The sequence below is a fragment of the Cololabis saira genome, chromosome 1, assembly GCF_033807715.1.
Source record: "Cololabis saira isolate AMF1-May2022 chromosome 1, fColSai1.1, whole genome shotgun sequence".
Lineage (NCBI taxonomy): Eukaryota > Metazoa > Chordata > Actinopteri > Beloniformes > Belonidae > Cololabis > Cololabis saira.
The window spans coordinates 5,606,366-5,629,199 of record NC_084587.1 but is presented as its reverse complement, the minus strand read 5'-3'; the positions used below and the strand labels follow the sequence as shown (position 1 = coordinate 5,629,199).

At 38.1% G+C, this 22,834-nt stretch overlaps 1 protein-coding gene across 1 annotated transcript in view; it reads right to left on the bottom strand.

Moving 5' to 3' along the window:
• Positions 1–828: 828 nt before the first annotated feature.
• Positions 829–22,834, bottom strand: part of palm3 (paralemmin 3) — a 77,477-nt gene continuing 55,471 nt past the window's right edge. Inside the window, exons 4-8 of the mRNA XM_061728806.1 lie at positions 10,758–10,873; positions 9,866–9,926; positions 6,927–6,957; positions 5,308–5,355; positions 829–2,348 (exon numbers count right to left, since the gene is read on the bottom strand). Coding sequence (XP_061584790.1) covers positions 1,420–2,348; positions 5,308–5,355; positions 6,927–6,957; positions 9,866–9,926; positions 10,758–10,873 — 1,185 coding nt within the window. The 3' untranslated portion in view covers positions 829–1,419. The remainder of the gene's footprint in view (positions 2,349–5,307; positions 5,356–6,926; positions 6,958–9,865; positions 9,927–10,757; positions 10,874–22,834) is intronic.

The window sequence follows — 22,834 nt, the reverse complement described above, 5'->3', positions numbered from 1 at the left end:
AAAAACACGACCTTTATACTTGGTGGGACTAAAGAAAAATACCTCCTCCTCTAAAATAGTCCTTTACATTTTTCCAGTGGTGCTTCGCTATTTATAAATTAAACCATTCAAAACTAGTTTAAAACTACGACGGAGTATTAGGGCCAAACTAAGACAAAAAAAAAATGGAAATTACGAGAATAAAGTCATAATAATATGAGAATAAAGTCGTAAAATTACGAGAATAAAGTCATAATAATATGAGAATAAAGTCGTAATATTTTGAGAATAAAGTCGTAATAATGTGAGAATAAAGTCGTAAAATTACGAGAATAAAGTCATAATAATATGAGAATAAAGTCGTAAAATTACGAGAATAAAATAATAATAATAATAATATGAGAAAAAGTCTTAATATTTTGAGAATAAAGTCGTAATATTTTGAGAATAAAGTCGCAATATTAAATATATAAATATAACTTCATAAGATGCTCAATATTCCTCATTTTAACACGGGAGAAGATGCTCTTCCTGTTAGAGTTCTCATAAATTATATTCTCATAATATTACGACTTAATTCTCGTAATATTACGACTTTATTCTCATAATATTACGACTTTATTCTCGCAACATTATGACTTTATTTTCGTAATTTTATTACATTATTTTCGTAATTTTACGACTTTATTCTCATAATATTATGATTTTATTCTCATAATATTATGATTTTTTTCTCATAATATTACGACTTTTTTCTCATAATATTACGACTTTTTTCTCGTAATATTACGACTTTTTTCTCATAATATTACGACTTTATTCTCATAATATTATGACTTTATTCTCGTAATTTCCAATCTTTTTTTTGTCTTAGTTTGGCCCTAATACTCTGTCGTATAAAACAGTGTCACAGAGCAAAGAAAACCTTCAGGTCACAAACTGCGCTCGGATTGATTAGTATTTCTCATAAAATCCCAAAAAATCAACAACGTAACTCAGCTTTTATGAAATTAAAGCGGTGCTGCATCACCGAGCTTCACATGTGGATACAACAGTTTAAAAACAGCATGTATTTAGTTTACATTTTAATTTAAATTGAGGGGCTTTTGTGTGGACGAGTTGGCTCCAGAAAACATCACGCTCAGTAAAAACCCTCCACGCTTCAGTCCACTTCAGAGGAAGGTTATTATCAAAAACAGTGCAGTCCCAGACGGCGAGCTCAAATCGAGGCACTTAAAAGCTCAAAGTTCAGTAAAACACGAGCCCTTTCCGTGTTCCACTTTACTTCTGGCTGCAGCGACATTCAGGATAAAAAGGTTTTGCAGCTTTGGATAAAACGGAGTCAATAAAATAAACAATAGAATTGATAAAACAGAAAGATGTTGGAGGGAATGAGTTGTGAATTGAGGTGCAGAGCGAGCGAAGAGCTGTAAAGCTGTTTTACATGACGGAGCAGCAGCGGCAGGATTTGCTTTTGGGTGTCTCTGCTCTGGGGAAACTCTCCTCTGCTTCTGCTCGGGGCTTCGCTGCTTCGGCGTCGCAGGCTTTGGCTTTTGACAGAAGGGGCTCGGTGAGGGGGATCTCCTGGAACTGAGCAGACGGCGAGGCGGGACTTTGAGGTTTGGACGCTGAAGCCGCCTCGGCCTCGGCGGCGGCTTCGGCCTCGGCTTCGGCTTCCCCCTCGGCTTCGGCCTCGGCCTCCACCTCGGCCTCGGCCTCCGCTTCAGCTTCTCCCCGAGCCTCAGGCTCTGGATCTGGATCCGTCTCCGTCCCGGGACTGGAGCACGGAGGCGGCGGCAGCTCTGCAGCGCCCTCTGCAGCGTCGGCCGGTGACTGTAGCAGCAGCTGCAGCTTTTCATCCGAGCTCTCGGTTTCTATCTCTTCATCTTCAGAGCTGCTTGACTCCGTGCCGTCGTCGTCTTCGTCTCCATCTTCATCTTGTGAGGAGGGCTTGGTTTCTGGAGCCGTCTCGATCGTCGTGTCCTCTCCTGCTTCACTAATCATCGGAGGGGATTCCTCTGGTCCCGTGAGCTCCTGAGACCTGAGCTCCTCGGGAACATCGTCACATTCGTCCGAGATGTACACAACTTCTGCCCTGGTCACCAGAATGCCTTCGTCTTCCTCCTCTTCCTCCTCCTCTTCCTCCTCATAAATGCTGACATATGAAACCTGGCTCGACTCAGCCGTCTCTGGTTCCAGCTTGATCCTCAGAAAACTCTCTGCAGCTCCGGCGGCTCCAGCTTCTCCGGCGGCTGCAGCTTCTCCGGCGGCTCCGTTTCTGACCGACTCCCTCTCCTCCGAGGAGCTGCATCGACTGCTCGGGCTCAACTCTCCCCCAGCGAAGGTGGGGGAACCTGGAGTAGATGTTTCTGTGGAAAATGAGGAAGAAACTGTCAGTAACCGTCACAGATTGCATTTCTTTTCAAACAAAAACATCAAGAGTTCATTAGAGGTCAGCATTTCGTCATCAGAACAGTTGAATCATATATTTTACACCAGTTGTTTATTCTTCATGTACGTATCTTTATATTTTGGTCTCTAGAGGGAATGTGCATGACGTCACAGATGCAACTTCACGCCGGGTTTCGCCCAGTACTCGAGTTGTAAAAATAAATCAGGGGGAATGGTGGATTTGATCATATGGGGACAGATAATTTGTGCTGATTACAAATAATATAATATATTACAAATAATAGCAGTGACCAAAACACCTGCAGAAATACTGCAGGAATGACATAGCAGCAGTTAAATGCAGCCTTCTGTAAGCTTTAAATATCCACTGGGCTTACATCAAATACATCAAAACACAACAATAAAAACACTTTTCTGAACTTATCAATATGACTCTGTCCTTCACAGGATAAGTAACATGGATCACTGCAAAAACTCACAATCTTAACAAGAATATTTGTCTTATTTCTAGTTAAAATGTCTCATTTTAGTAAAAAAAAATCTCATTACACTTAAAACAAGATTCATCACTGGAAAAAACAACAATTTTCACCTGTTTCAAGTAGATTTTCACTTGAAATAAGTAGAAAAATCAGATTTTTTTTGCTTGTAATAAGAAGATAAATCTTGTCCCACTGGCAGATTTTTCTACTTATTTCAAGTGAAAATTTACTTGAAACAGGTGAAAATTGTCAAGTTATTTTTCTGGTGTTATTTTTCTGGTGATGACTCTAAATGTTAAAATAGCAGTAAAACCACATTCACTGATGAAATGACATAAGGGATGGAAAGTAGGGATGGCAGTTTTACAGGGGGGATGATTTGGACCGTTTTTATTTCAGGGGGGATGCCATCCTCCCTCATCCCCCCTCAACTGTCTTTGGGTCAAAATGACCCAATTCTTCTATCCTTCTTTCCTCCTGCTCTCTCCTTCCTTCTTCAGGGTGCTTGCTCTTTTTCCAAGTTAAAATTCCAGACTTTTCCCAGACTTTTTTAAAACTGATATTTTTTTTCCCAAGACCTTAACTTTACGTACTTGTATACTTGTGTGCCTACTGCCGACTTCATTGGTTGAGATTGTACCAATTGTGTTTATTAGAAATGTTTCTTAGAATTTTTTATAGCCTAGTATTCAATGAACGAATGCATTATTCACCGTAAATTATGTTTTTACTGATGAAAACGTTTCAAAACATGAAAATCACAAGTACATGAATTTCACATTTTCACAATGCCTTTGAGCATACTGTAAAATTCTACCATACATTTTTTCCCCATACTTTATTAAGACTTTCACACAAAATTCAAGACTTTTCAAGGTCTGGAAAACAGTGTTTCAAAATTCCATACTTATTAAGACTTTCAAGACTTGCGCAAGCACCCTGTTCTTACTTTCCTCTTTTCCTCCTTTTTCTTCCTACCTCCCTTTCTCCATTCCTTCCTTCTTTCTTTCCATTCCTCCCTTCCATCTTTTCTCCCTTCCTTACTCCCTTTCCTACTTCCTTCCATTCCTCCCTTCTTTCCTTCTTTTCTCCCTCCACCCTCCCTTGACCCAAAGACAGCACAAGGGTTAAATAAAAAGTGGTTTTAATGGGACACAGCTGAACTTTTTCAGCCCTTAAAGTTTTCATGAAATCAGTGACATCATTTAAAATAATAAAAAAAAACTCAATGTTAAGAAGTTTTATTAGAACTGAAGTTGAATGAAAGATTTTGGGAAGTTTTTTAGCAGTTTTCTTGTCCACTGATGACCCATGAAAGTTAAAACCTCTCCACCTGAGAGGCTGAAGAGCGTCTCGGCTGACATGTCGTACCCGCTGCCCTCTAAAAATGCAGTTTATGCACCGTTGCGCTTGTTAGCATAAATTCATATTCATCACAGCATGTCTTTTGGTAAACTAGAAATGCAGCACGCACATCTCTCTTTTCTTTGTAATGCAAATGTCTCATAAGGAGACGGGATGCAGAGTGACGGGTGAATACATGAAGCTGCTTCGTGCTCTCCCACAGCCTGGCATCAGTCGCGATGCCATGAGAATGTAAACGGAGCAGAATAGACGTATGCATGGATATCACTTTCCCACTGGACCACGACCACTTACTCACACTGAGTGGCCAAAACATCTGCAACTAGTGGAGAAGACGGGATAACAGCCGATTATCGGCTTAAATTAAAAGCAGTTGGACTTGACAGTGACCCGTACAGTTACCAAGAACCAGTGGTCCATGGACATTAATATTTGTCCACGAATCCAGTTTTCTGATATTTATATGAACTTAGTTTCTACGCCGGGGAAATACACGAAGCAAAGCTTGAAGGCTTATAAAAGTCTTGACGCTTGGTCCGACTTCAAGGCAGGATTTGTTGTAGAAATTAAAGTGATGAGGACACCGAACTTTATGATTTGACCGTTTAACGTTAGCTACCCAAAAATCCAACATTACCTGATACAAAATGGGAACCACAAATCCACGTTTCGGTGTCTGGAATCCAGTTGTTTCTGTGAATTGCAGTGATCCATTTGTCTCTCTTAAGCTTATTTTTCGGCAGTCTGTAAAACGATAACTCAGATTTCTTGCTAAATCTATGAGTACAGTCGATCGCACAACAGCTCTTTCCCATTTTAGATGTTTTTCAGTTGCTCAAACTGAAAGTTTACGCTGACACTCAGTCTTTCCGACACTCAGTCTTTCTGACACTCAGTCTTTCTGCCACTCAGTCTTTCTGACACTCAGTCTTTCTGACACTCAGTCTTTCTGACACTCAGTCTTTCTGACACTCAGTGGTTTAACCCGCTGTGAAGTCTCATCTGTGACGTCATGCACATTCCCTCTAAGCCGAGCGAGGGGCGTTTTCATGACGGTCGGCACACCCACCTAACGCTGCTGCGCCTCCGTCTCCGTTCTGCACGACGTGGATCCTTTCTGTGGACACAAGAAAACTGTGATTACGAGAGGTGGAAGAAGAAGGAAAGACCCACATCTAGAAAGATGTAGTCTGACAAACCCGATCTAAGAGAGGCCCATCAAACGTCGCAGTCGGTCGGCTTTACGACCAATCAGAGCAACGAACAAGGTGACTAGGGCTGGGGATCGGTTCAAATGTCAAGAATCAATTCCATTCCGATTCTTAAGATTCAGAATCGATTATCAAGATTTGATTCGATCCGATTCCGATATTGATTTGGGTTAGTGTTATTGAAACTGTTTTTTGAGCTGTTGCATGAATGATATGACTGTAGTTCTGCAACATATTAATACTAGTATTATATTGAGATTCAACAGCAAGTATTGCAGCTAATGATGCTGTAAGGACCAATCAGCTCCCAGAATGCTGATAGAACTGAAACAGAAACATCGTGGGGCAGAATTACCAAACAGATCCAGGGAGGAAACAGAGACGTATGAAATCGGTTTTATTTTTTCAATTTTCTGTGTTTTTCGGTTTTTAATTTTTGAGAATTTGGTTTTTAGCATTTTATGCAAATATAACCCCAAGACAGTATATGAAGCAATGAAATATAGTTAATTTATGCAATTATAACTGAAAACTTTAATGTTTTCATATTTTTAAACATATTTAAAGGCAAAAACATGGCAGTGGTTATTCTCGTGTCCAACAAAAAAAATCCTTTTTTGGGCAAAAACAAAAAAAATCCAAAAGTTATTTGTATGAAATAAATAACTAAGGAATAAATAACCTTTCAATATCCATTTAAAGTGCAAAAAAAAGAAAGATATTGCAACAACTCAAAAGCGCATGTGTGAATTTAATGACGTGACTACTGGGATTAAAGTTCACTGGGCGAAAATGTAATAATGAAAAAAATCGATCTTTAGACATACAAGTCGATTTTTACGACTGTTTTCAGAAACATCGTGGGGTCCATTTTCGGTCTATTTTGGTTTTAAATTTTTGAGAATTTGTTTTTTTTAGCATTTTATGCAAATATAACCTCAAGACAGTATATAAAGTAATGAAATATAGTCAATTTATTCAATTATAACTGAAAACTTGAATGTTTTCAGTCCTTTAAACATATTTAAAGGCAAAAACATGGCACCAGTTATTCTTGTGTCCAACAAAACATTCCTTTTTTGGGCATAAAAGTACCAAAAGTTGTAATGATGAACAAAAAAAAAAAGATCTTTAGACATACAAATTGATTTTTAGGAAATAATATGAGAATCGATTTAGAATCGGAGAATTGATTTTTTCAAAACAGGCCTAAATTTGACGTTTTTGGAGCGATGGAAACGAGTCCGCAGGAAAGCGGGTTGTGTAGAAAAGTGAATCAAACTTTGCCGTAGACTGTCGGCATTATTGGACAAAAATCACGTGAGCGTTGAAGAAACCGGGACCAACTCTCCTCAACGCTGTTGCATATTTGAAATGTTTGAGGTTCTCAGACGTGAAATATTTATGAAAAATAACATTAAATCCATGAAAATGTTCTACATGTAGAGTAACGTGAGGTTCACGTGATTCAACCCACCTGGTTCAGCATCTGCCACCTTTACAGCTTCCTGGTGGGTAAAAGGAACAAGACGGAATTAAAATACGTCTCAAATAGTTTGTTTTAATGTTTCCGTAAGAAAGCTTTGAAAAACAAATCTAATTAGTCTAAATTAGTCTAAAATATCTAAACAAACACATATTCAAACTCATTCTGGACACAAGGGGGAGTGACTGAGCTGACCAGTTTTTTTTAGAAAATTAGAATATTGTGATAAAGTTCTTTATTTTTCTGTAATGCAATTAAAAAAACAAAACTGTCATACATTCTGGATTCATTACAAATCAACTGAAATATTGCAAGCCTTTTATTATTTTAATATTGCTGATTATGGTTTACAGTTTAAGATTAAGATTCCTAGAATATTCTAATTTTTTGAGATAGGATATTTGAGTTTTCTTAAGCTGTAAGCCATGATCAGCAATATTAAAATAATAAAAGGCTTGCAATATTTCAGTTGATTTGTAATGAATCCAGAATGTATGACATTTTTGCATTACAGAAAATAAAGGACTTTATCACAATATTCTAATTTTCTGAGACAGTCCTGTATGTAAACTGGGACAGTAAGGAAATAAGTGGAGAATGGACTATATGTTGTTGTAAAGTCTATCCGGTGTGACATTGGTGATAAATTTGCTTTTGTCATCACAGAAATATGAAACTACCATATTCTAGCTTCAGCCAATCAGAATCCAGCCCCACACCTACAAAGATTTTTGGTTGTCATTACATGTCTATAGTGTCATGTTTGACTTTACTGGTGAAGTTTGTTTCACAAATGAGATTTTGATCAACTAAGTACACTTACAACTTACATGGTCTTTTGAGTTCTGCTGCAAACTTTGCTGTTCTCTATTGTTTAAATTGTGTTTTTGTATTTCGATTGTTGTACGGCCTTGAGTGCCGTGAAAGGCATGTAGAACCTTATAATGTAATAATTTCCTGAAAATGTAATAACGCCTGAAAATGTAATAAAATTTGCACTTAACTCAATCGAAAATGTAATAAAACCCAATAATGTAATAACTTCACCAATAATGTAATAAAATATCCTGACTGATATTGTAATAACATTTTTACCAATAATGTAATACCTTATTACTGTACATTATTGGGAATTTATTACATGGTACTCAAAGTCTGCAATTTAACCCAATAATCATTCTGGAGTTTTAAGTCCAGTGTATATAACATTCTCAGACCCCGTCCACACGTAGCCGGGTATTTTTAAAACCGAATATTTCCCCCCTCCGTTTATAAAAAAATTTGCATCCACATTACGTAATCGTTTTAAAAAAAAAAACCTTCCCGGGCTCCGCGGCTCCGCGGGCCCTACACCGTAGTCGCGTACCCTACGGCGTAGCCTCTGTGTGGGTGTAACGCAGTAAGCGGTGGTCAAGACCAGAGACCATTTATTTAATAAATGGCGTTGGAGAACAGATGCTGGATCATCTGTAGTTCTGTAGTAAACAAAGGTCGCACGTCAGAGCAGATTTGTTGTTGTTTTGGCGCATAATGTGACGTTCGAAAACGCAAAACTCCGGTTGTGTGTGTCTACACGCATCTACATAAACGGAGTTTTCAAAAATCTTCACTTTGCCCAGAGTTTTTTTTAAACCTTCGTTTATTTGCGTTTTCGTGTGGATGACAGGTCAAAACGTAGGAAAATATCTCCGGTTTAGCAGATACCCGGCTACGTGTGGACGGGGTCTTAGATACTTAAAACACAAAATGTGGAATTCTGGACTAAAAATGAACATATATATTACATTATTTGTCAAGTATTACATTATCAGTTTTTGAAGAAAAAAAAAAAAAAAAAAAAAGAAAAAGACCCACCTGAAAATGTAATAAATTCCCAATAATGTAATAAGGTATTACATTATCGGTAAAAATGTTATTACAATATCAGTCAGGATATTTTATTACATTATTGGATTTTATTACATTTTCGATTGTGTTGTCTTTGGGTCAAAATGACCCAATTCTTCTATCCTTCTTTCCTCCTGCTCTCTCCTTCCTCCTTTCCTTCTTTCCTCCTTTCTCCCTTCCTTCCATCTTTTCTCCCTTCTTTCCTTACTCCCTTTCCTATTTCCTTCCTCCTTTCCTTCTTTTCTCCTTTCTTCATTACTTCTATCTTTCCTCCCTTGCTTACTTCTTTTCCTACTTCCTTCCTTCTTACCTCCTTTCCTCCCTACCATCTTTTCTCCCTTCCTTACTCCCTTTCCTACTTCCTTCCTCCTTTCTTCCTTACTTCCTTCTTTCCTTCCTACCATCTTTTCTCCCTTCCTTACTCCCTTTCCTACTTCCTTCCTTTCGTCCTCACTTCCTTCTTTCCTTCCTTCCATCTTTTCTCCCTTCCTTCATTCCTTCTTTTCTCCCTTCCCCCTCCCTTGACCCAAAGACAGCACAAGGGTTAAGTGCAATTATTACATTATAGGGTGCTACAAGGTGTCTAACAAATGAAATGTATTATTATTATTATTATTATTAATAATAAAAGACTCAAAAAGTCAAAATCCAAACACATAACGATGACAAACTTAATAACAGAAAAACCCCGGACCCTGGAGCGGATCACCCAGCGGGGCGGGTGACTCTGCTGCAGCCGGGTTTGGTAAAAACACTCAGGCTTGACTGGAGGGGAAGCGTCTCCTCGGAGAAGAGGATCAAGCGCCGGCCGGGCTGTTTTCCTAACAGAACTGCTTGCATTCGTTGGGCTCCTGCGTTTGGACAGGAGGTGCTACTGTACATCAAAGGTCTGCCGGAGGAAATGCATTATGCATGGCTGAGAGCCACACAGAGAAGACGTGGGAAACTTCCCGCCTAATGGAAGACGATGTAGCGAGCTTGTTCGACACGTATTCCAGCCCCGTTTGCGTCCGGGCATGCATGTGTGAATGCAGGTTCTGTACCGTTTGGCCGTTTCCCATTTGCAGCTCGTGATGCTCCACCGCCAGCTGCCAATTCTCCAACCTGACACGACACAAAACAAGAACACAAAGCTCAGCAAAACTGACTTTAGAACCAAGAAACAATCACGCTTCGTATCCTTTAAAGTTGGTTAAAGATCATTCAGGTGACTCTGGTGCAGGATACACTAATTATTTTCCTTAATGAGCACGTTTGAACTTGACTGAGGACATTTTTCAGTGTTTTCAAGGAGTTTGCTGGAAAGTGAGGCAGAGCCAGTACTGGAGATGAGGGGGGATGAGGGAGGATGGCATCCCTCCCTGAAATAAAAACGGTCCAAATCATCCCGTAGAAATTAAGTACATATACATACATATAAATATCAAGAAACTGGATTCGTGGCCAAATATTAATGTCCATGGACCACTGGTTCTTGGTAACTGTACCAAATATTAATGTCCATGGACCACTGGTTCTTGGTAACTGTACCAAATATTAATGTCCATGGACCACTGGTTCTTGGTAACTGTACCAAATATTAATGTCCATGGACCACTGGTTCTTGGGGTAACTGTACCAAATATTAATGTCCATGGACCACTGGTTCTTGGTAACTGTACGGGTCACTGTCAAGTCCAACTGACTTTAATTTAAGCCGATAATCTGCTGTTATCCCGTCTTCTCCACTAGTTGCAGCTGTTTTTGCTGATGTTTTACCACTCAGTGCCAGTAAGGGGGCTGGTCCAGTGGGGAAGTGACGTTAATGCAAACCCTCTATAAACATAACTGAATGTTCTCTATTTCCCAGCCTGCTCGGCTGTCCGTCTCAGAAAAACAACACTTATCCTCTCGCTCACGCTCAATCTGACAGGCTGAGTGTACTTGTGAACGTACCCGTCCATGTCTGGCGATGGGGACCCCCGCGGAGGAGAGCGGGGGCTCTGGGCGCTCAGGGAGCTCGGGGACAGGGGGGCGCCTTCCATCAGCCACTGGTCTCTCAGAGACTTCCTCTGGAACACAGAATAAACCAACACGCTGGTCAGATCTCTCATTATCTCCGTATGCTGGTGGTATACGGGTCAATGACCAATAAGGATTTTCAACAGGTCAATTTTAAAATAATAAAAAAACAGAACATCTATTATAGTAGTTAAAACATTAAGAATGTTGTGTACACAAAAATTCATATAAAAATTTTCTCCCTTTTCTCCCTTCCTTACTCCCTTTCCTACTTCCTCCCTTCTTTCCTTCTTTCTTCCTCACTTCCTTCTTTCCATCTTTTCTCCCTTCTTTCCTTCCATCTTTTCTCCTTTCCTCACTCCCTTTCCTACTTCCTTCCTTCTTTCTTCCTTACTTCCTTCTTTCCTTCCTTCCATCTTTTCTCCCTTCTTTCCTTCCATCTTTTCTCCTTTCCTCACTCCCTTTCCTACTTACTTCCTTCCTTCTATCTTTTCTCCCTTCCTTACTCCCTTTCCTACATCCTTCCTTCTTTCCTCCTTTCTTCCTTCTTTCCTTCCTTCCATCTTTTCTCCCTTCCTTACTCGGTTTCCTACTTCCTTCCTCACTTTCATTCTTTCCTTCCTTCCATCTTTTCTCCCTTCCTTCATTCCTTCTTTTCTCCTTTCTTACTTCCTTCCTTCCTTCCATCTTTTCTCCCTTCCTTCATTCCTTCTTTTCTCCTTTCTTACTTCCTTCCTTCTTTCCATCTTTTCTCTCTTCCTTACTCCCTTTCCTACTTACTTCCTTTTCTCCTTTTTTCCTTGCTTCCTTCTTTCCTTCCTTCCATCTTTTCTCCCTTCTTTCCTTCCATCTTTTCTCCCTTCCTCACTCCCTTTCCTACTTACTTCCTTCTTTCCTTCCTTCCATCAGAGTTTTTTTGTCAAGATAAATTGGCACTAGCCTTAAAAAAGGTCATGTGGTGCAACCATGATTCATTAAAATAAATTAATTTCCTTAACATCTTGACATCTTTTTTTTTACAAGTTTTCAGTATACAAAAATTGTTGTTTTATTAATGGTCGCGCCACATTATATTTCATAAAATGGACATCAGTCAAACTTTGTTTGTATATTATGATGGAAATATAAATACAAATGTGTTGCAATCTTATACAGTGTTTCCTCTACATTCATTCAGCAGTGGCGGCCCGCCACTGCTAAATCATAGCCGCCACGCCTGAAAATTTTATTTTATTAAAAAAAAAAAAAAAAAAAAATTTTTTTTTTTTTTTTTTTTGCAAATGCACCATCGCCGCATCTCTCCACCTTCACAGCACAGCCTGTGTGATGATGAGCGCAACGGCGGGGGGAGGGGAGGGAGGGAGTGGGGTGTTTGGGGTGTTTGGGGGATGAGGGGGATCATCTTGCAGCATTTGTGCTGCTAAGCATCAATGGGCCACCTCTGGGAGAATTTCCCTACAACAGAGCCTTGGAGCTCTTCTTTAAAAAGCCAAGGAAAATTAAGTGCTCTGAGCCTGGGTGCAAACTTTTGCCGCGTTCCATTTACCTCGGAAATCGGAACTGGGAACTAGGAAGGGCAGCCATCTTGGAATGGTAACTCGGGGGTGGTGAAGCTTCTCCCACTTTCCCAGTAGGAAATCCCACTTCGAGGGGCGTTCCAGTTGAAAATTCCAACTGGGAACTGGGAAATTCCGACTTCCGAGGCCAAATGGAACGTGGCATTTGTCATTGAGTCTACACAGCCTCATCTAGCTGATGTTTACATGTTATTTATTTAATGTTATTGTTTTTATTTATTTTTTACATTTTCAACTGGTTAGAGTTGAAGTTGAAGTAACATTTATTTTTTGTTCAGGGATTGTTCTTCAAAAGTTCAGGGATAAAAGCGAATAAATAGGTTTTGAAAGTTACATTTGCTGTCAAGTGGTTATTTGTGTACGCCGTACATTTACGCCACCGCCGCCGCCGCCACCCCCCGGGAAGCATGCCCCCACTGCTGAAAAAGTTCCTAGAGGAAACACTGTTATACACTACAAGACATTTAGGAAATCATGCCAGATAGAAGAAGATTGATTTAAAAACATTTAGAGTCTCAAAACCAGAGTCATGGTCGGACTGTCGCACCACATGACATTTTGACGCTTAAAACAACAACAAAATCCCAAATAAATGGTATTTTTTGTAAAACTCAAGTGAGTCCATATGTGGGACAGGCAGTTCATATATATGGTATTTCTTTATCCATTTAAACCTTTTTTGAATTAAAAAAAGTCTAAAAAAAAAAAAAGCAGCAGTACACACAACACACACATGCAGCAAAAGGGTAAAAAAAAAAGTAAAAAAATATATAATTACAAAATATAAACAGTATGGGGCGCCTTCCATCAGCCACTGATCTCTCAAAGACTTTCTCTGGAACGACACAATAAACCAACACATGGGTCAACTCTCTCATTATCTCCGTATGCTGGTGGTACATGTTTGAGGAAGGTATAAAAAATATGGTCACAACAAAACATCTTAACAGTCTTTAAAGGTCAATGTAAGCAAATAATCATCTGAACTAGTTGTGGATTTACTTACATTTTCTATTATATATATATATATATATATATATATATATATATATATATATATATATATATATATATATATATGTATAAACCAAATCAAAACCAAATTTTTAGTTCATTTCAGCAATCAAGCACTTCTATATTAAATTAGATTAGATTGTCCTTTATTCCTCCCTCAGTGGGGAAATTCACTTTGTGCAGCAGCAGTACACACAACACACATGCACCAAAAGAGTAAAAAAAAGTAAAAAAAATATATAATTACAAAATATAAACAGTATATACATTGGAATGAAAATAAAAATATTGATATGCTCGATGCAGATCAATAATTTAGCCATTTTGAAGAGTAATGTTTGTTCTACAGCCATTAAAAGTTACTCACTGCATTATTTAAAGTTAAACAACTGACAGGAATCACTGCAGTAAATCCCGGGGGAGGAACTTGCCTTTTTGCTTTTTTTTTGAAAACCAATTGATATTCTCAGTAATCACAGTTGAGACACTGAAAACATGTATTTCAGAAGTGCAGTAATTTAAAAAAAATTACTGATGGCTGTTAAAACTAATCTTGCTGACCATCATTCCCTTCTTTTTTTTTTTTTTACCATTTGTGCTTTCTAATTTTGATAAAAATGCAGGGTTAACTGTCAAATTATTATATTATATTTGTAATATCAACAAAACATGCTAGAAAGTCCCAACTGGCGCCCAGGAGAAATGTAAAACAGACCACCAGCATCAGCCCTGAAGTAACTCACTCAAAGTAAAACGTTCTTAGAAAAAAAAGTCACTTTGAACAGAAACTTAAAAGAAACATTCATTTTAAAACAAAAAAAAACACAAAATATCTAATAAATTCAGTACTTACTGTACAGATAACAATCAAGCAAGCACGAATGCACCCAGGGTGTAATAAACTATCACCGATTAACGTTCATAAGTCAACCTGCTGTTATGGTTGGAACGTCGCCATGCCAACGGGTTTGCTATGATGCCGGCGAGGCCACGCCCACCGCATGTCAATCAAAGTTCGCCTCGGCTTCCGGTGTTCTGCCAATTTCTGCTACTATGCCAAGAAATGCTACCTAATGGTTTTCTACCTTTGTAGAGCTACGATTTTACTGTGTTTTACTCCCTAAACCCCTTCCTTTCCCCCCCAAGTGGTCCTTGTCGCTTGCCAGGCCGTTATTGTAAATAAGAATGTGTTCTTAATGATCTTCCTGGTTAAATAAAGGCAAATGACTGAATGAATACCAAATAAAGCGCTACAATTGGTTTTTTCCTCCTCTTTATCGTATAATGTTCACAAAGTGTAATGCAATTCATGCCATGGGTCGTGTATTTTGAAGGATCAAATACTCAACATCCCATATTATCAATTTAGCGTGGCAATCAAACTTTGAAAATCCACTGTGCGCATGCGCAGAACCACAAAGTAGCATTTCTCGGCAGGTAGCAGAAATTGGCAGAACACCGGCTCATTCAGCAGAACCCCGGCATCTCTGTCAAAGTCTCCCGTTTCGAAGGGGAAACTGCCGTATTTTACCCCCGTTTCCCGCCGTCCTCCCGTAAATTTCCCGTTTTATAATATAATAATTTTTAGAGAGGATTATTTTGCCTCTACAAACGGAATTGTCACTACCCTCGCGAGAACTGCCCCCTGCTGCAGCCTGGGTGGCAGTTCTCGCGAGGTTAGCGGCGACAACGGGAACAAATTCGGAGCAACAGATCAGAGATGGATGGATGAAACGAGGGAGAAGATATTTCTGCAATATATTTTTAGTCAACTATGAAAAGTCCTATTAGTCCTCTGACTAACATTTTATTTACAACTGTCTTAACCTTTTCGTTATTGTTTTCTATGCATCTGATTCTATTCCACATACCTGTTTTATTCTCCTGTTTTATTTATTTATGTATTTATTTTATTCTCTATTTACTTATCTTTATTATTATTATTATTATTATTATTATTATTATTATTATTATTATTATTATTATTATTATTATTACTGTTACCTTCATTATCTATATTATTATACTTCTTATTCATACTAGATATTTTTATAAATGTACTATACTATATAGCAAGATTTCTTAAAGTTTAAAAAAAAAAGAAGTCTTCATGTAAATATATCTAAAAATAGGAGCCAGAGTCCCACATGAATGAAAATGACAAATTAAAAGAAAATGTTTCACTTTAAAACAATCAATTTGTATATAAACAGAAAATATTTAAAATAAATAAATGTGCTTTAATTCCCCTTTTGTGTTTTTTTAGGCCCTATTATAGGAATTGCATACATAGGAATGTCCACAGCATTTCTGTGTCAACAAAGGTACATAAAGAGCACCTAATTGTAGTTTGTAAGTGATTGACGGGTAGATATTTTACATTTCTTGTAAACCTATCTTAAAATGTAATACTGGTTGTGCTGGTTGGACAGCGGGTGGCCAGACCTGTCAAGCTCTGTTGTGGAAAATGTCCTTATTTTTTAAATCTAAAACGTATCTGTTTGTCAAGACTGAGCCCTGAATCCAGTAGAACCCCCAGGTTTCTGGCATGGGGGGGTGAGGTGAGCTACAGTATTTTACTTGCACCAGGGGTTTGTGGATTTAGGAGGACCAAAGATGATGACTTCTGTTTTACCATTATTTAATTGGAGATAGTTGTTTGACATCCAGACTTCTCATGAATCCTCCTAGACCAGGGGTCGGCAACCCAAAATGTTGAAAGAGCCGTATTGGACCAAAAACACAAAAACTAATATTTCTGGAGCCGCAAAAAATGAAAAGTCTTGTATAAGCCTTAGAATGAAGAAACACATGCTGCATGTTTCTATATTAGTTATAACTGGGGGAAGATTTTCTTTTTCATGATGCACTTCGAGAAAAAAGTGGAAATGTCGAGAAAAAAGTGGAAATGTCGAGAAAAAAGTAAAAATGTCGAGAAAAAAGTAAAAATGTCAAGAAAAAAGTAAAAATGTCGAGAAAAAAGTTCAAATGACGAGAAAAAAGTTCAAATGATGAGGAAAAAAGTCAAAATTTCGAGAAAAGTCAAAATTTCAAGAAAAAAGTCAAAATTTCAAGAAAAAAGTCAAAATGTCGAGATTAAAAAGGAAAGGAAAAAAGAAAAAAAGAGAAAAAAAAGGAAAAAAAAGAAAAGGAAAAAAAGAAAAAAAAGAGAAAATAAGGAAAAAAAAGAAAAATAGGAGAAAAAGAAAAATAGAAGAAAAAAAAGGAAAAAAAGAAAAAAAAAAGGAAAAAATTGTCATTTTTGAAAAAGCTCCAGGAGCCACTAGGGCGGCGCTAAAGAGCCGCATGCGGCTCTGGAGCCGCGGGTTGCCGACCCCTGTCCTAGACGCTCAAAATTTAATGAGTTCAGGCCGTGGAAAAGCCTTACCCCTTTAGAGAAGAAGCTAATAGTAATAAAAATAAATTTAACTGAATGAATTTAGTTTAATTGTTACAAAATTCAACTGAATTGGTCACAAAATGAGGAGAGAGAGTGTTCATAATAAGTTTTACCTATTTTTTGTCCAACAAACTTTGTGTCCTTACAAGTGGAGCACTTGTTTTAAAAAAAAGAACAAAAACAAAAAAAAAACGCTGCAACTGCAAAACAGTAAACCCACTGAATTAAAGATGAAAGATTAAAGCTTAAAGACACATCCAATTCAAGCTCTTGAGATAATCCAGTGATGCTGGGCAATACGGCCTAAAAATAAAGGATGACTGCATGCTGGAATAAAAACAAAAATAAACCGCAAATCTTTAAAGAGTTAATTTATTCCAAAATGAATCATAAGCGTATAAATAAGCACACATAAATAAGAAATGGAGAATAATCAGCGTGAGCAGCATTGTGTCTGGGGTCAACTGTATTCAGTACCCAGATAAAGCCGGGATTTTTACACTTCGGACTCTTTATTATTAATAGTGTGGTGTCTTTCCAACAGCTCTCATCATGATTTATATATACATATACAGTACTCGAGTTGTAAAAAAATAAATAAATAGGGGGGGATGGTGGATTTTATCATATGGGGACAGATAATTTGTGCTGATTACAAATAATATAATATATTACAAATAATAGCAGTGACCAAAACACCTGCAGAAATACTGCAGGAATGACATAGCAGCAGTTAAATGCAGCCTTCTGTAAGCTTTAAATATCCACTGGGCTTACATCAAATACATCAAAACACAACAATAAAAAACACTTTTCTGAACTTATCAATATGACTCTGTCCTTCACAGGATAAGTAACATGGATCACTGCAAAAACTCACAATCTTAACAAGAATATTTGTCTTATTTCTAGTTAAAATGTTTCATTTTAGTAAAAAAAATCAGTGAAGACTCATCACTGGAAAAAACAACAATTTTCACCTGTTTCAAGTAGATTTTCACTTGAAATAAGTAGAAAAATCTGCCAGTGGAACAAGATTTTTTTGCTTGTAATGAGAAGATAAATCTTGTCCCACTGGCAGATTTTTCTACTTATTTCAAGTGAAAATTTACTTGAAACAGGTGAAAATTGTCAAGTAAGTTATTTTTCTGGTGTTATTTTTCTGGTGATGACTCTAAATGTTGAAATAGCAGTAAAACCACATTCATTGATGAAATGACATAAGGGATGGAAAGGAGGGATGGCAGTTTTACAGGGGGATGATTTGGACGGTTTTTATATATATATATATATATATATATATATATATATATATATATCCCCAGACATTTCTCTCACCCGTCAAAGGTACTTTAGAGATAAATGAGACGCTCAGGTTCTTTAGCTGACACAGACTGACACGAAAACCACTTACTGGATCTGCATTTGTTTGGCAACTTCTTTGAGGAACACTAATCATTCTTGACATCCCAGCCTCACACAACCGTAGAAGCTGGCGGATGAAGTGCCGTAATTATGTAGATTATCCTTTTTCCAAAAATAACCATCAACTTTAAAAGTGGATTTACGGCCTAACTTCATCGTCTGTCATCTTTTTACCTAAGCAGGGTTTTTGGGGCAAAAACAAGACTATTGAAACGGTGCGGGCGTGCACCTACTGAAAGGATGAGGAAACATCTGTCGCACGGAGACCTGATTAAACTTTTACGCCCTGCTGAGCGTCGGGGGGGAGAAGGACCTGGACGGTGTGACAGCTGCGCTCCAACCTGCTGACCTCGTCTCAGGCTCGGTTCAGCGAGCACCTCTCCGGTCCCACGCTAAAGTCCAGGAACGTTGCTCTGCAGCCAACCACGACATGTATGGAGCCAAATCAAGGCCAAAAGTTTTGCTAATTTGAAAATAAAATTTGAACCTGAAAATTCAAGTTTTGATCAGTTTTTTCCAGTTTCAATTTTTTTTTTTCCGTTTCATATCTGTTTATTTCAGTTTAAGATCTGTTTATTTCAGTTTCACATCTTTTTTTTTTCCAGTTTCACATCTTTTTTTTTCAGTTTCACATCTTTTTGCACTATAAAATATAAATATATATATATATATATATATATATAAATCGCAGTATAAAAGCATTTGCAGCTGGGGCCCGCGGCTTGTCCTGGCGGAGCGGACGCCATCGCAAACGAAAAGCGATGCGTTCACGGTAATATGTGGAGGTGGGAAATGTCAAACTTTAAAGTGTGGCTGTTGAACTGTACAGTCTGGCATAGTTTATTGCTTTTATACTGCGATTGGTGCCAAGTACGGTCTAAAACAGCTTTTTAAACAGAAATGTGTCACTAATATCAGTTTTTTCCACTGCCAATCACGTGAATATGGTGTATAAACAGTGTTGAATCAAACTTCTACTGATAACTTCTGCAACCTACGTTTCCTGAAGGCAACATGACTGAGAAACGTCCCCGCCTTCTCCGTTATGTTGTCACTCATGATTCCACACCCTCTCAGTTGATGCCACGCCCCCTACGCCAAATGTCTGAAACTGAAACTGAAAAAAAAGATTTGATACTGAAAAAAAGAAATTGAAGCAGTAAAAAAATAAGTTCATGATCAAAACTTGAATTTTCAGGTTCAAATTTTATTTTCAAATTAGCAAAACTTTTGGCCTTGATTTGGCTCCATAGACATGTAGAAGGGAACTACAGGGAACTTTTGGGAACTGATTCAGAGTGAGAATCCCACTTGTAGTTTTTATTTCCCAGAATGAACACAGGTTTAGTTAGGAGCCCTCACTAAAGTTGCTTTCGTCAACGAAAATTATGACTAAATATTGTCGTCAACGAACTTTCATCCCCTGAGGAAAACGAGATGAGACGCAACGAAAATAATGGTCATGTGACAATAACGATAATTAAATATATAATGCAATTATGACTGTGTTTCCATGCATCAATAACCCTTTTAAAACCCGAATATTGGCAATAACCCGAATTTTCACGGCCATGTAAACACCAATAACCCCTTTGAATAACCCGAATTTGCTCATATTCAGGTTTTTAAAAACCCGAATATTCGGGTTTTTAAAAATCCCAATATGAGCCCTGGGTTACTCCTTTTAAAACCTGAATATTGGGTCATGTAAACGCCAAACGGAATATCCCCATCAAACGGAACATGAATTTGTTTTCTGCACATGCTCTGTTCACAAGGAATCCTGGTCTTTTGAGTCCAGGAAGTTCTTATAAACACGGTCCATGTTTTCAGTAGTTTCCTCTGGTTTAATGTCCATGTTTTCAGTAGTTTCTCTGGTTTAATGTCCATGTTTTCAGTAGTTTCTCTGGTTTAATGTCCATGTTTTCAGTAGTTTCTCTGGTTTAATGTCCATGTTTTCAGTAGTTTCTCTGGTTTAATGTCCATGTTTTCAGTAGTTTCTCTGGTTTAGTTCTGGGTGACGTTAGTCCTCAATCCCAGTCGCTGCAGCAGGAATCAGATCCAGAAGATGCAGCTGCAGAGTTAGAGGCTGATGCCGTTAACGCAGAGCTCTAGTTAACGTCCATTAAAAACAAAGTTACATAGAGAAACACAGGGATCTGCTCTGGGGCTGGAGAAGAAGAAGATCCATCTTTGGATACACTTTCCTACATAGACGTGGAAAAGAAAACCCAATGTGTCGTGGAAAAAGAAAAAGATGGAGAGAAATGTGGAAAAATAAATATGTTGTTAACTCAAATGAGAGTCTTCTGTATCTGGAATGAACGTATTCTTGAGTCTATAAGGTAACAATAATATAATGATAAGATAACCTTGTTTGAATTGTAAAATGGGTTTGGCTAAATACAATCTTTGACTAAAACGAGACTAAAATGTAGATTACAAAATAAAAACTATGCTAAAATGTGACGATCTTTGGATACACTTTTGCTACATAGACGTGGAAAAGAAAACCGAATGTGTCGTTGAAAAAGAAAAAGACGGGGGGAAATACGGAAAAATAAATATGTTGTAAACTCAAATTAGAGTCTTCTGTATCTATTCTATTCTTCTATTATTCTTCTTGTATCTATTCTTGAGTCTATAAGGTAACAATAATATAATAATAAGATAACCTTCTTTGAATTGTAAAATGGGTTTGGCTAAAAACAATCTTTGACTAAAACTAGACTAAAATGGACAATCCTTACTAAAATGCTCAGACTTTTAGTCGACTGAAACTTGACACGACTAAAAGGAGAATGAACGTGACAAAAACTAATAAAAACTAAAATGATAGCTCGACCCAAAGACTACACTAAAACTAAAACTGAACCAGAAACAACTCTAGTCCTCACACTGAAGAGTTTCTCTCGGTGCCTAAAGCTCAGTTTCAAAGTTTGGCTCGGTTATTCAGAATCTACCTACTTACAGCAACTATAAGCGTCACAATAGCATCTCTGTCTCCTCCTGCGGTCAGAACAAGCCTGGCTCTGTTCCCTCCCCGGAGCCTCGGCTAACTGGACACAGCCCTCCCTCCGCTGGCCTGCAGGCCGGGAGATGCAGACCAGTCCCTGCTCGCCCTGGTCGCCCTGCACCACCCACCCCCACCACCCCCACCTTATCTTAAGAACTGTTTTAAGAACTGTCATTTCTTACGAATTTCTTATTTTTCCTACTTAAGAACTTCTTAAAATGTGTCATTGCATTGCAGGCGCCAACAAACAACATTTATAGGTAGTTTGGTCTTAACTGTCAGTCACTCACTAAACATGGAGAAGGAGAAAAAGAGATGCAGGAACTTTTCAAGGTTATGGTGGATGAGATTAATGTGTGGAAAAAAATACTATTGGGGAAAATTAATAATAATTAACTACCACGCTAACTAATATGCTAACAAACAGTTAACAGGCTCTTTGTGTAATTAATTACAAAGTATATCCTCAAACTATGACCTACTAGACTAAACTTGTCTAAAATGTGTTGAAAAAGGTGATATTAGAGGCGTATTATTATTATTATTATTATTATTACCACCTTTTCACAGAAGAAATTTTAAGACAGGTCAAGGTTGTCTTAAAGTTAAGAAAAAAGTCAAGAACAAATTTGAGAACTTTTATTTCAAGAATACCATTTATTCTTAAGTTTCTTCTTAAGAAAAAACTTAAGAAGAAAGTTGAGAAAATACTTAGAACTTTTTTGGAGAATATGACTTATTCTCTTTTTTCTTCTTAAGACTGAACTTAAGAAAGAAATGACACTTAAGAAGATTTTTTTCCTTAAGAATGTTTAGTGAATCCGGCCCCTGGTTTGTTGTGGTTCCAGAACCAGAACCAAGCAAGGTGAGGCAGCGTTCAGTTATTCTGCTCCTCACCGGTGGAACAAACTTCCTGTAGACCTGAGGTCTGCTCCAACTGTCAGCTCCTTCAAATCAGGCCTAAAAACATTACTGTTTACTGAAGTTTACTCTTAAATTAAACTTACCTGCTGTACTCTACTGCCCTGACTTTTTAACAACTTGTGCTTTTTATTATTTTACCTCTTTTCTATCATTTTATTTCATTTACCGTATTTTCGCGACCGTGTGGAAAGGCGCACCCTCAGTTTTTTGTGTCATTTTTGGATTTAAAACACACATACGGCGCACCGACCGAAAAGGCGCCGTCTACACACACACGGAGCTCCGCCTTACAACACACACACACACATGCGCGCACAACACACACAAATAGAGCGAAAAAAAAATTAATTAAAAATAAAGCGGGAGAAAAACTTAGTTTGATTGTACTTTATTTAAGTTATTACATTAATCAAACCCATCGAAATCTTCATCCTCCGTTTCTGCATTCATCCGAGCCTGATCGCGCTGAGACCGGGAGAACTGATCAATGAGACCGGGAGAACTGATCAATGAGACCGGGAGAACTGATCAATGAGACCGGGAGAACTGATCAATGAGACCGGGAGAACTGATCAGCTGCGACGGGCAGAGCCCGCAGCTCTCTGGTCGCGCTGCAGCCGAGTCATTTTCCGTGTCGTGCGGCCCCTCGGAAATA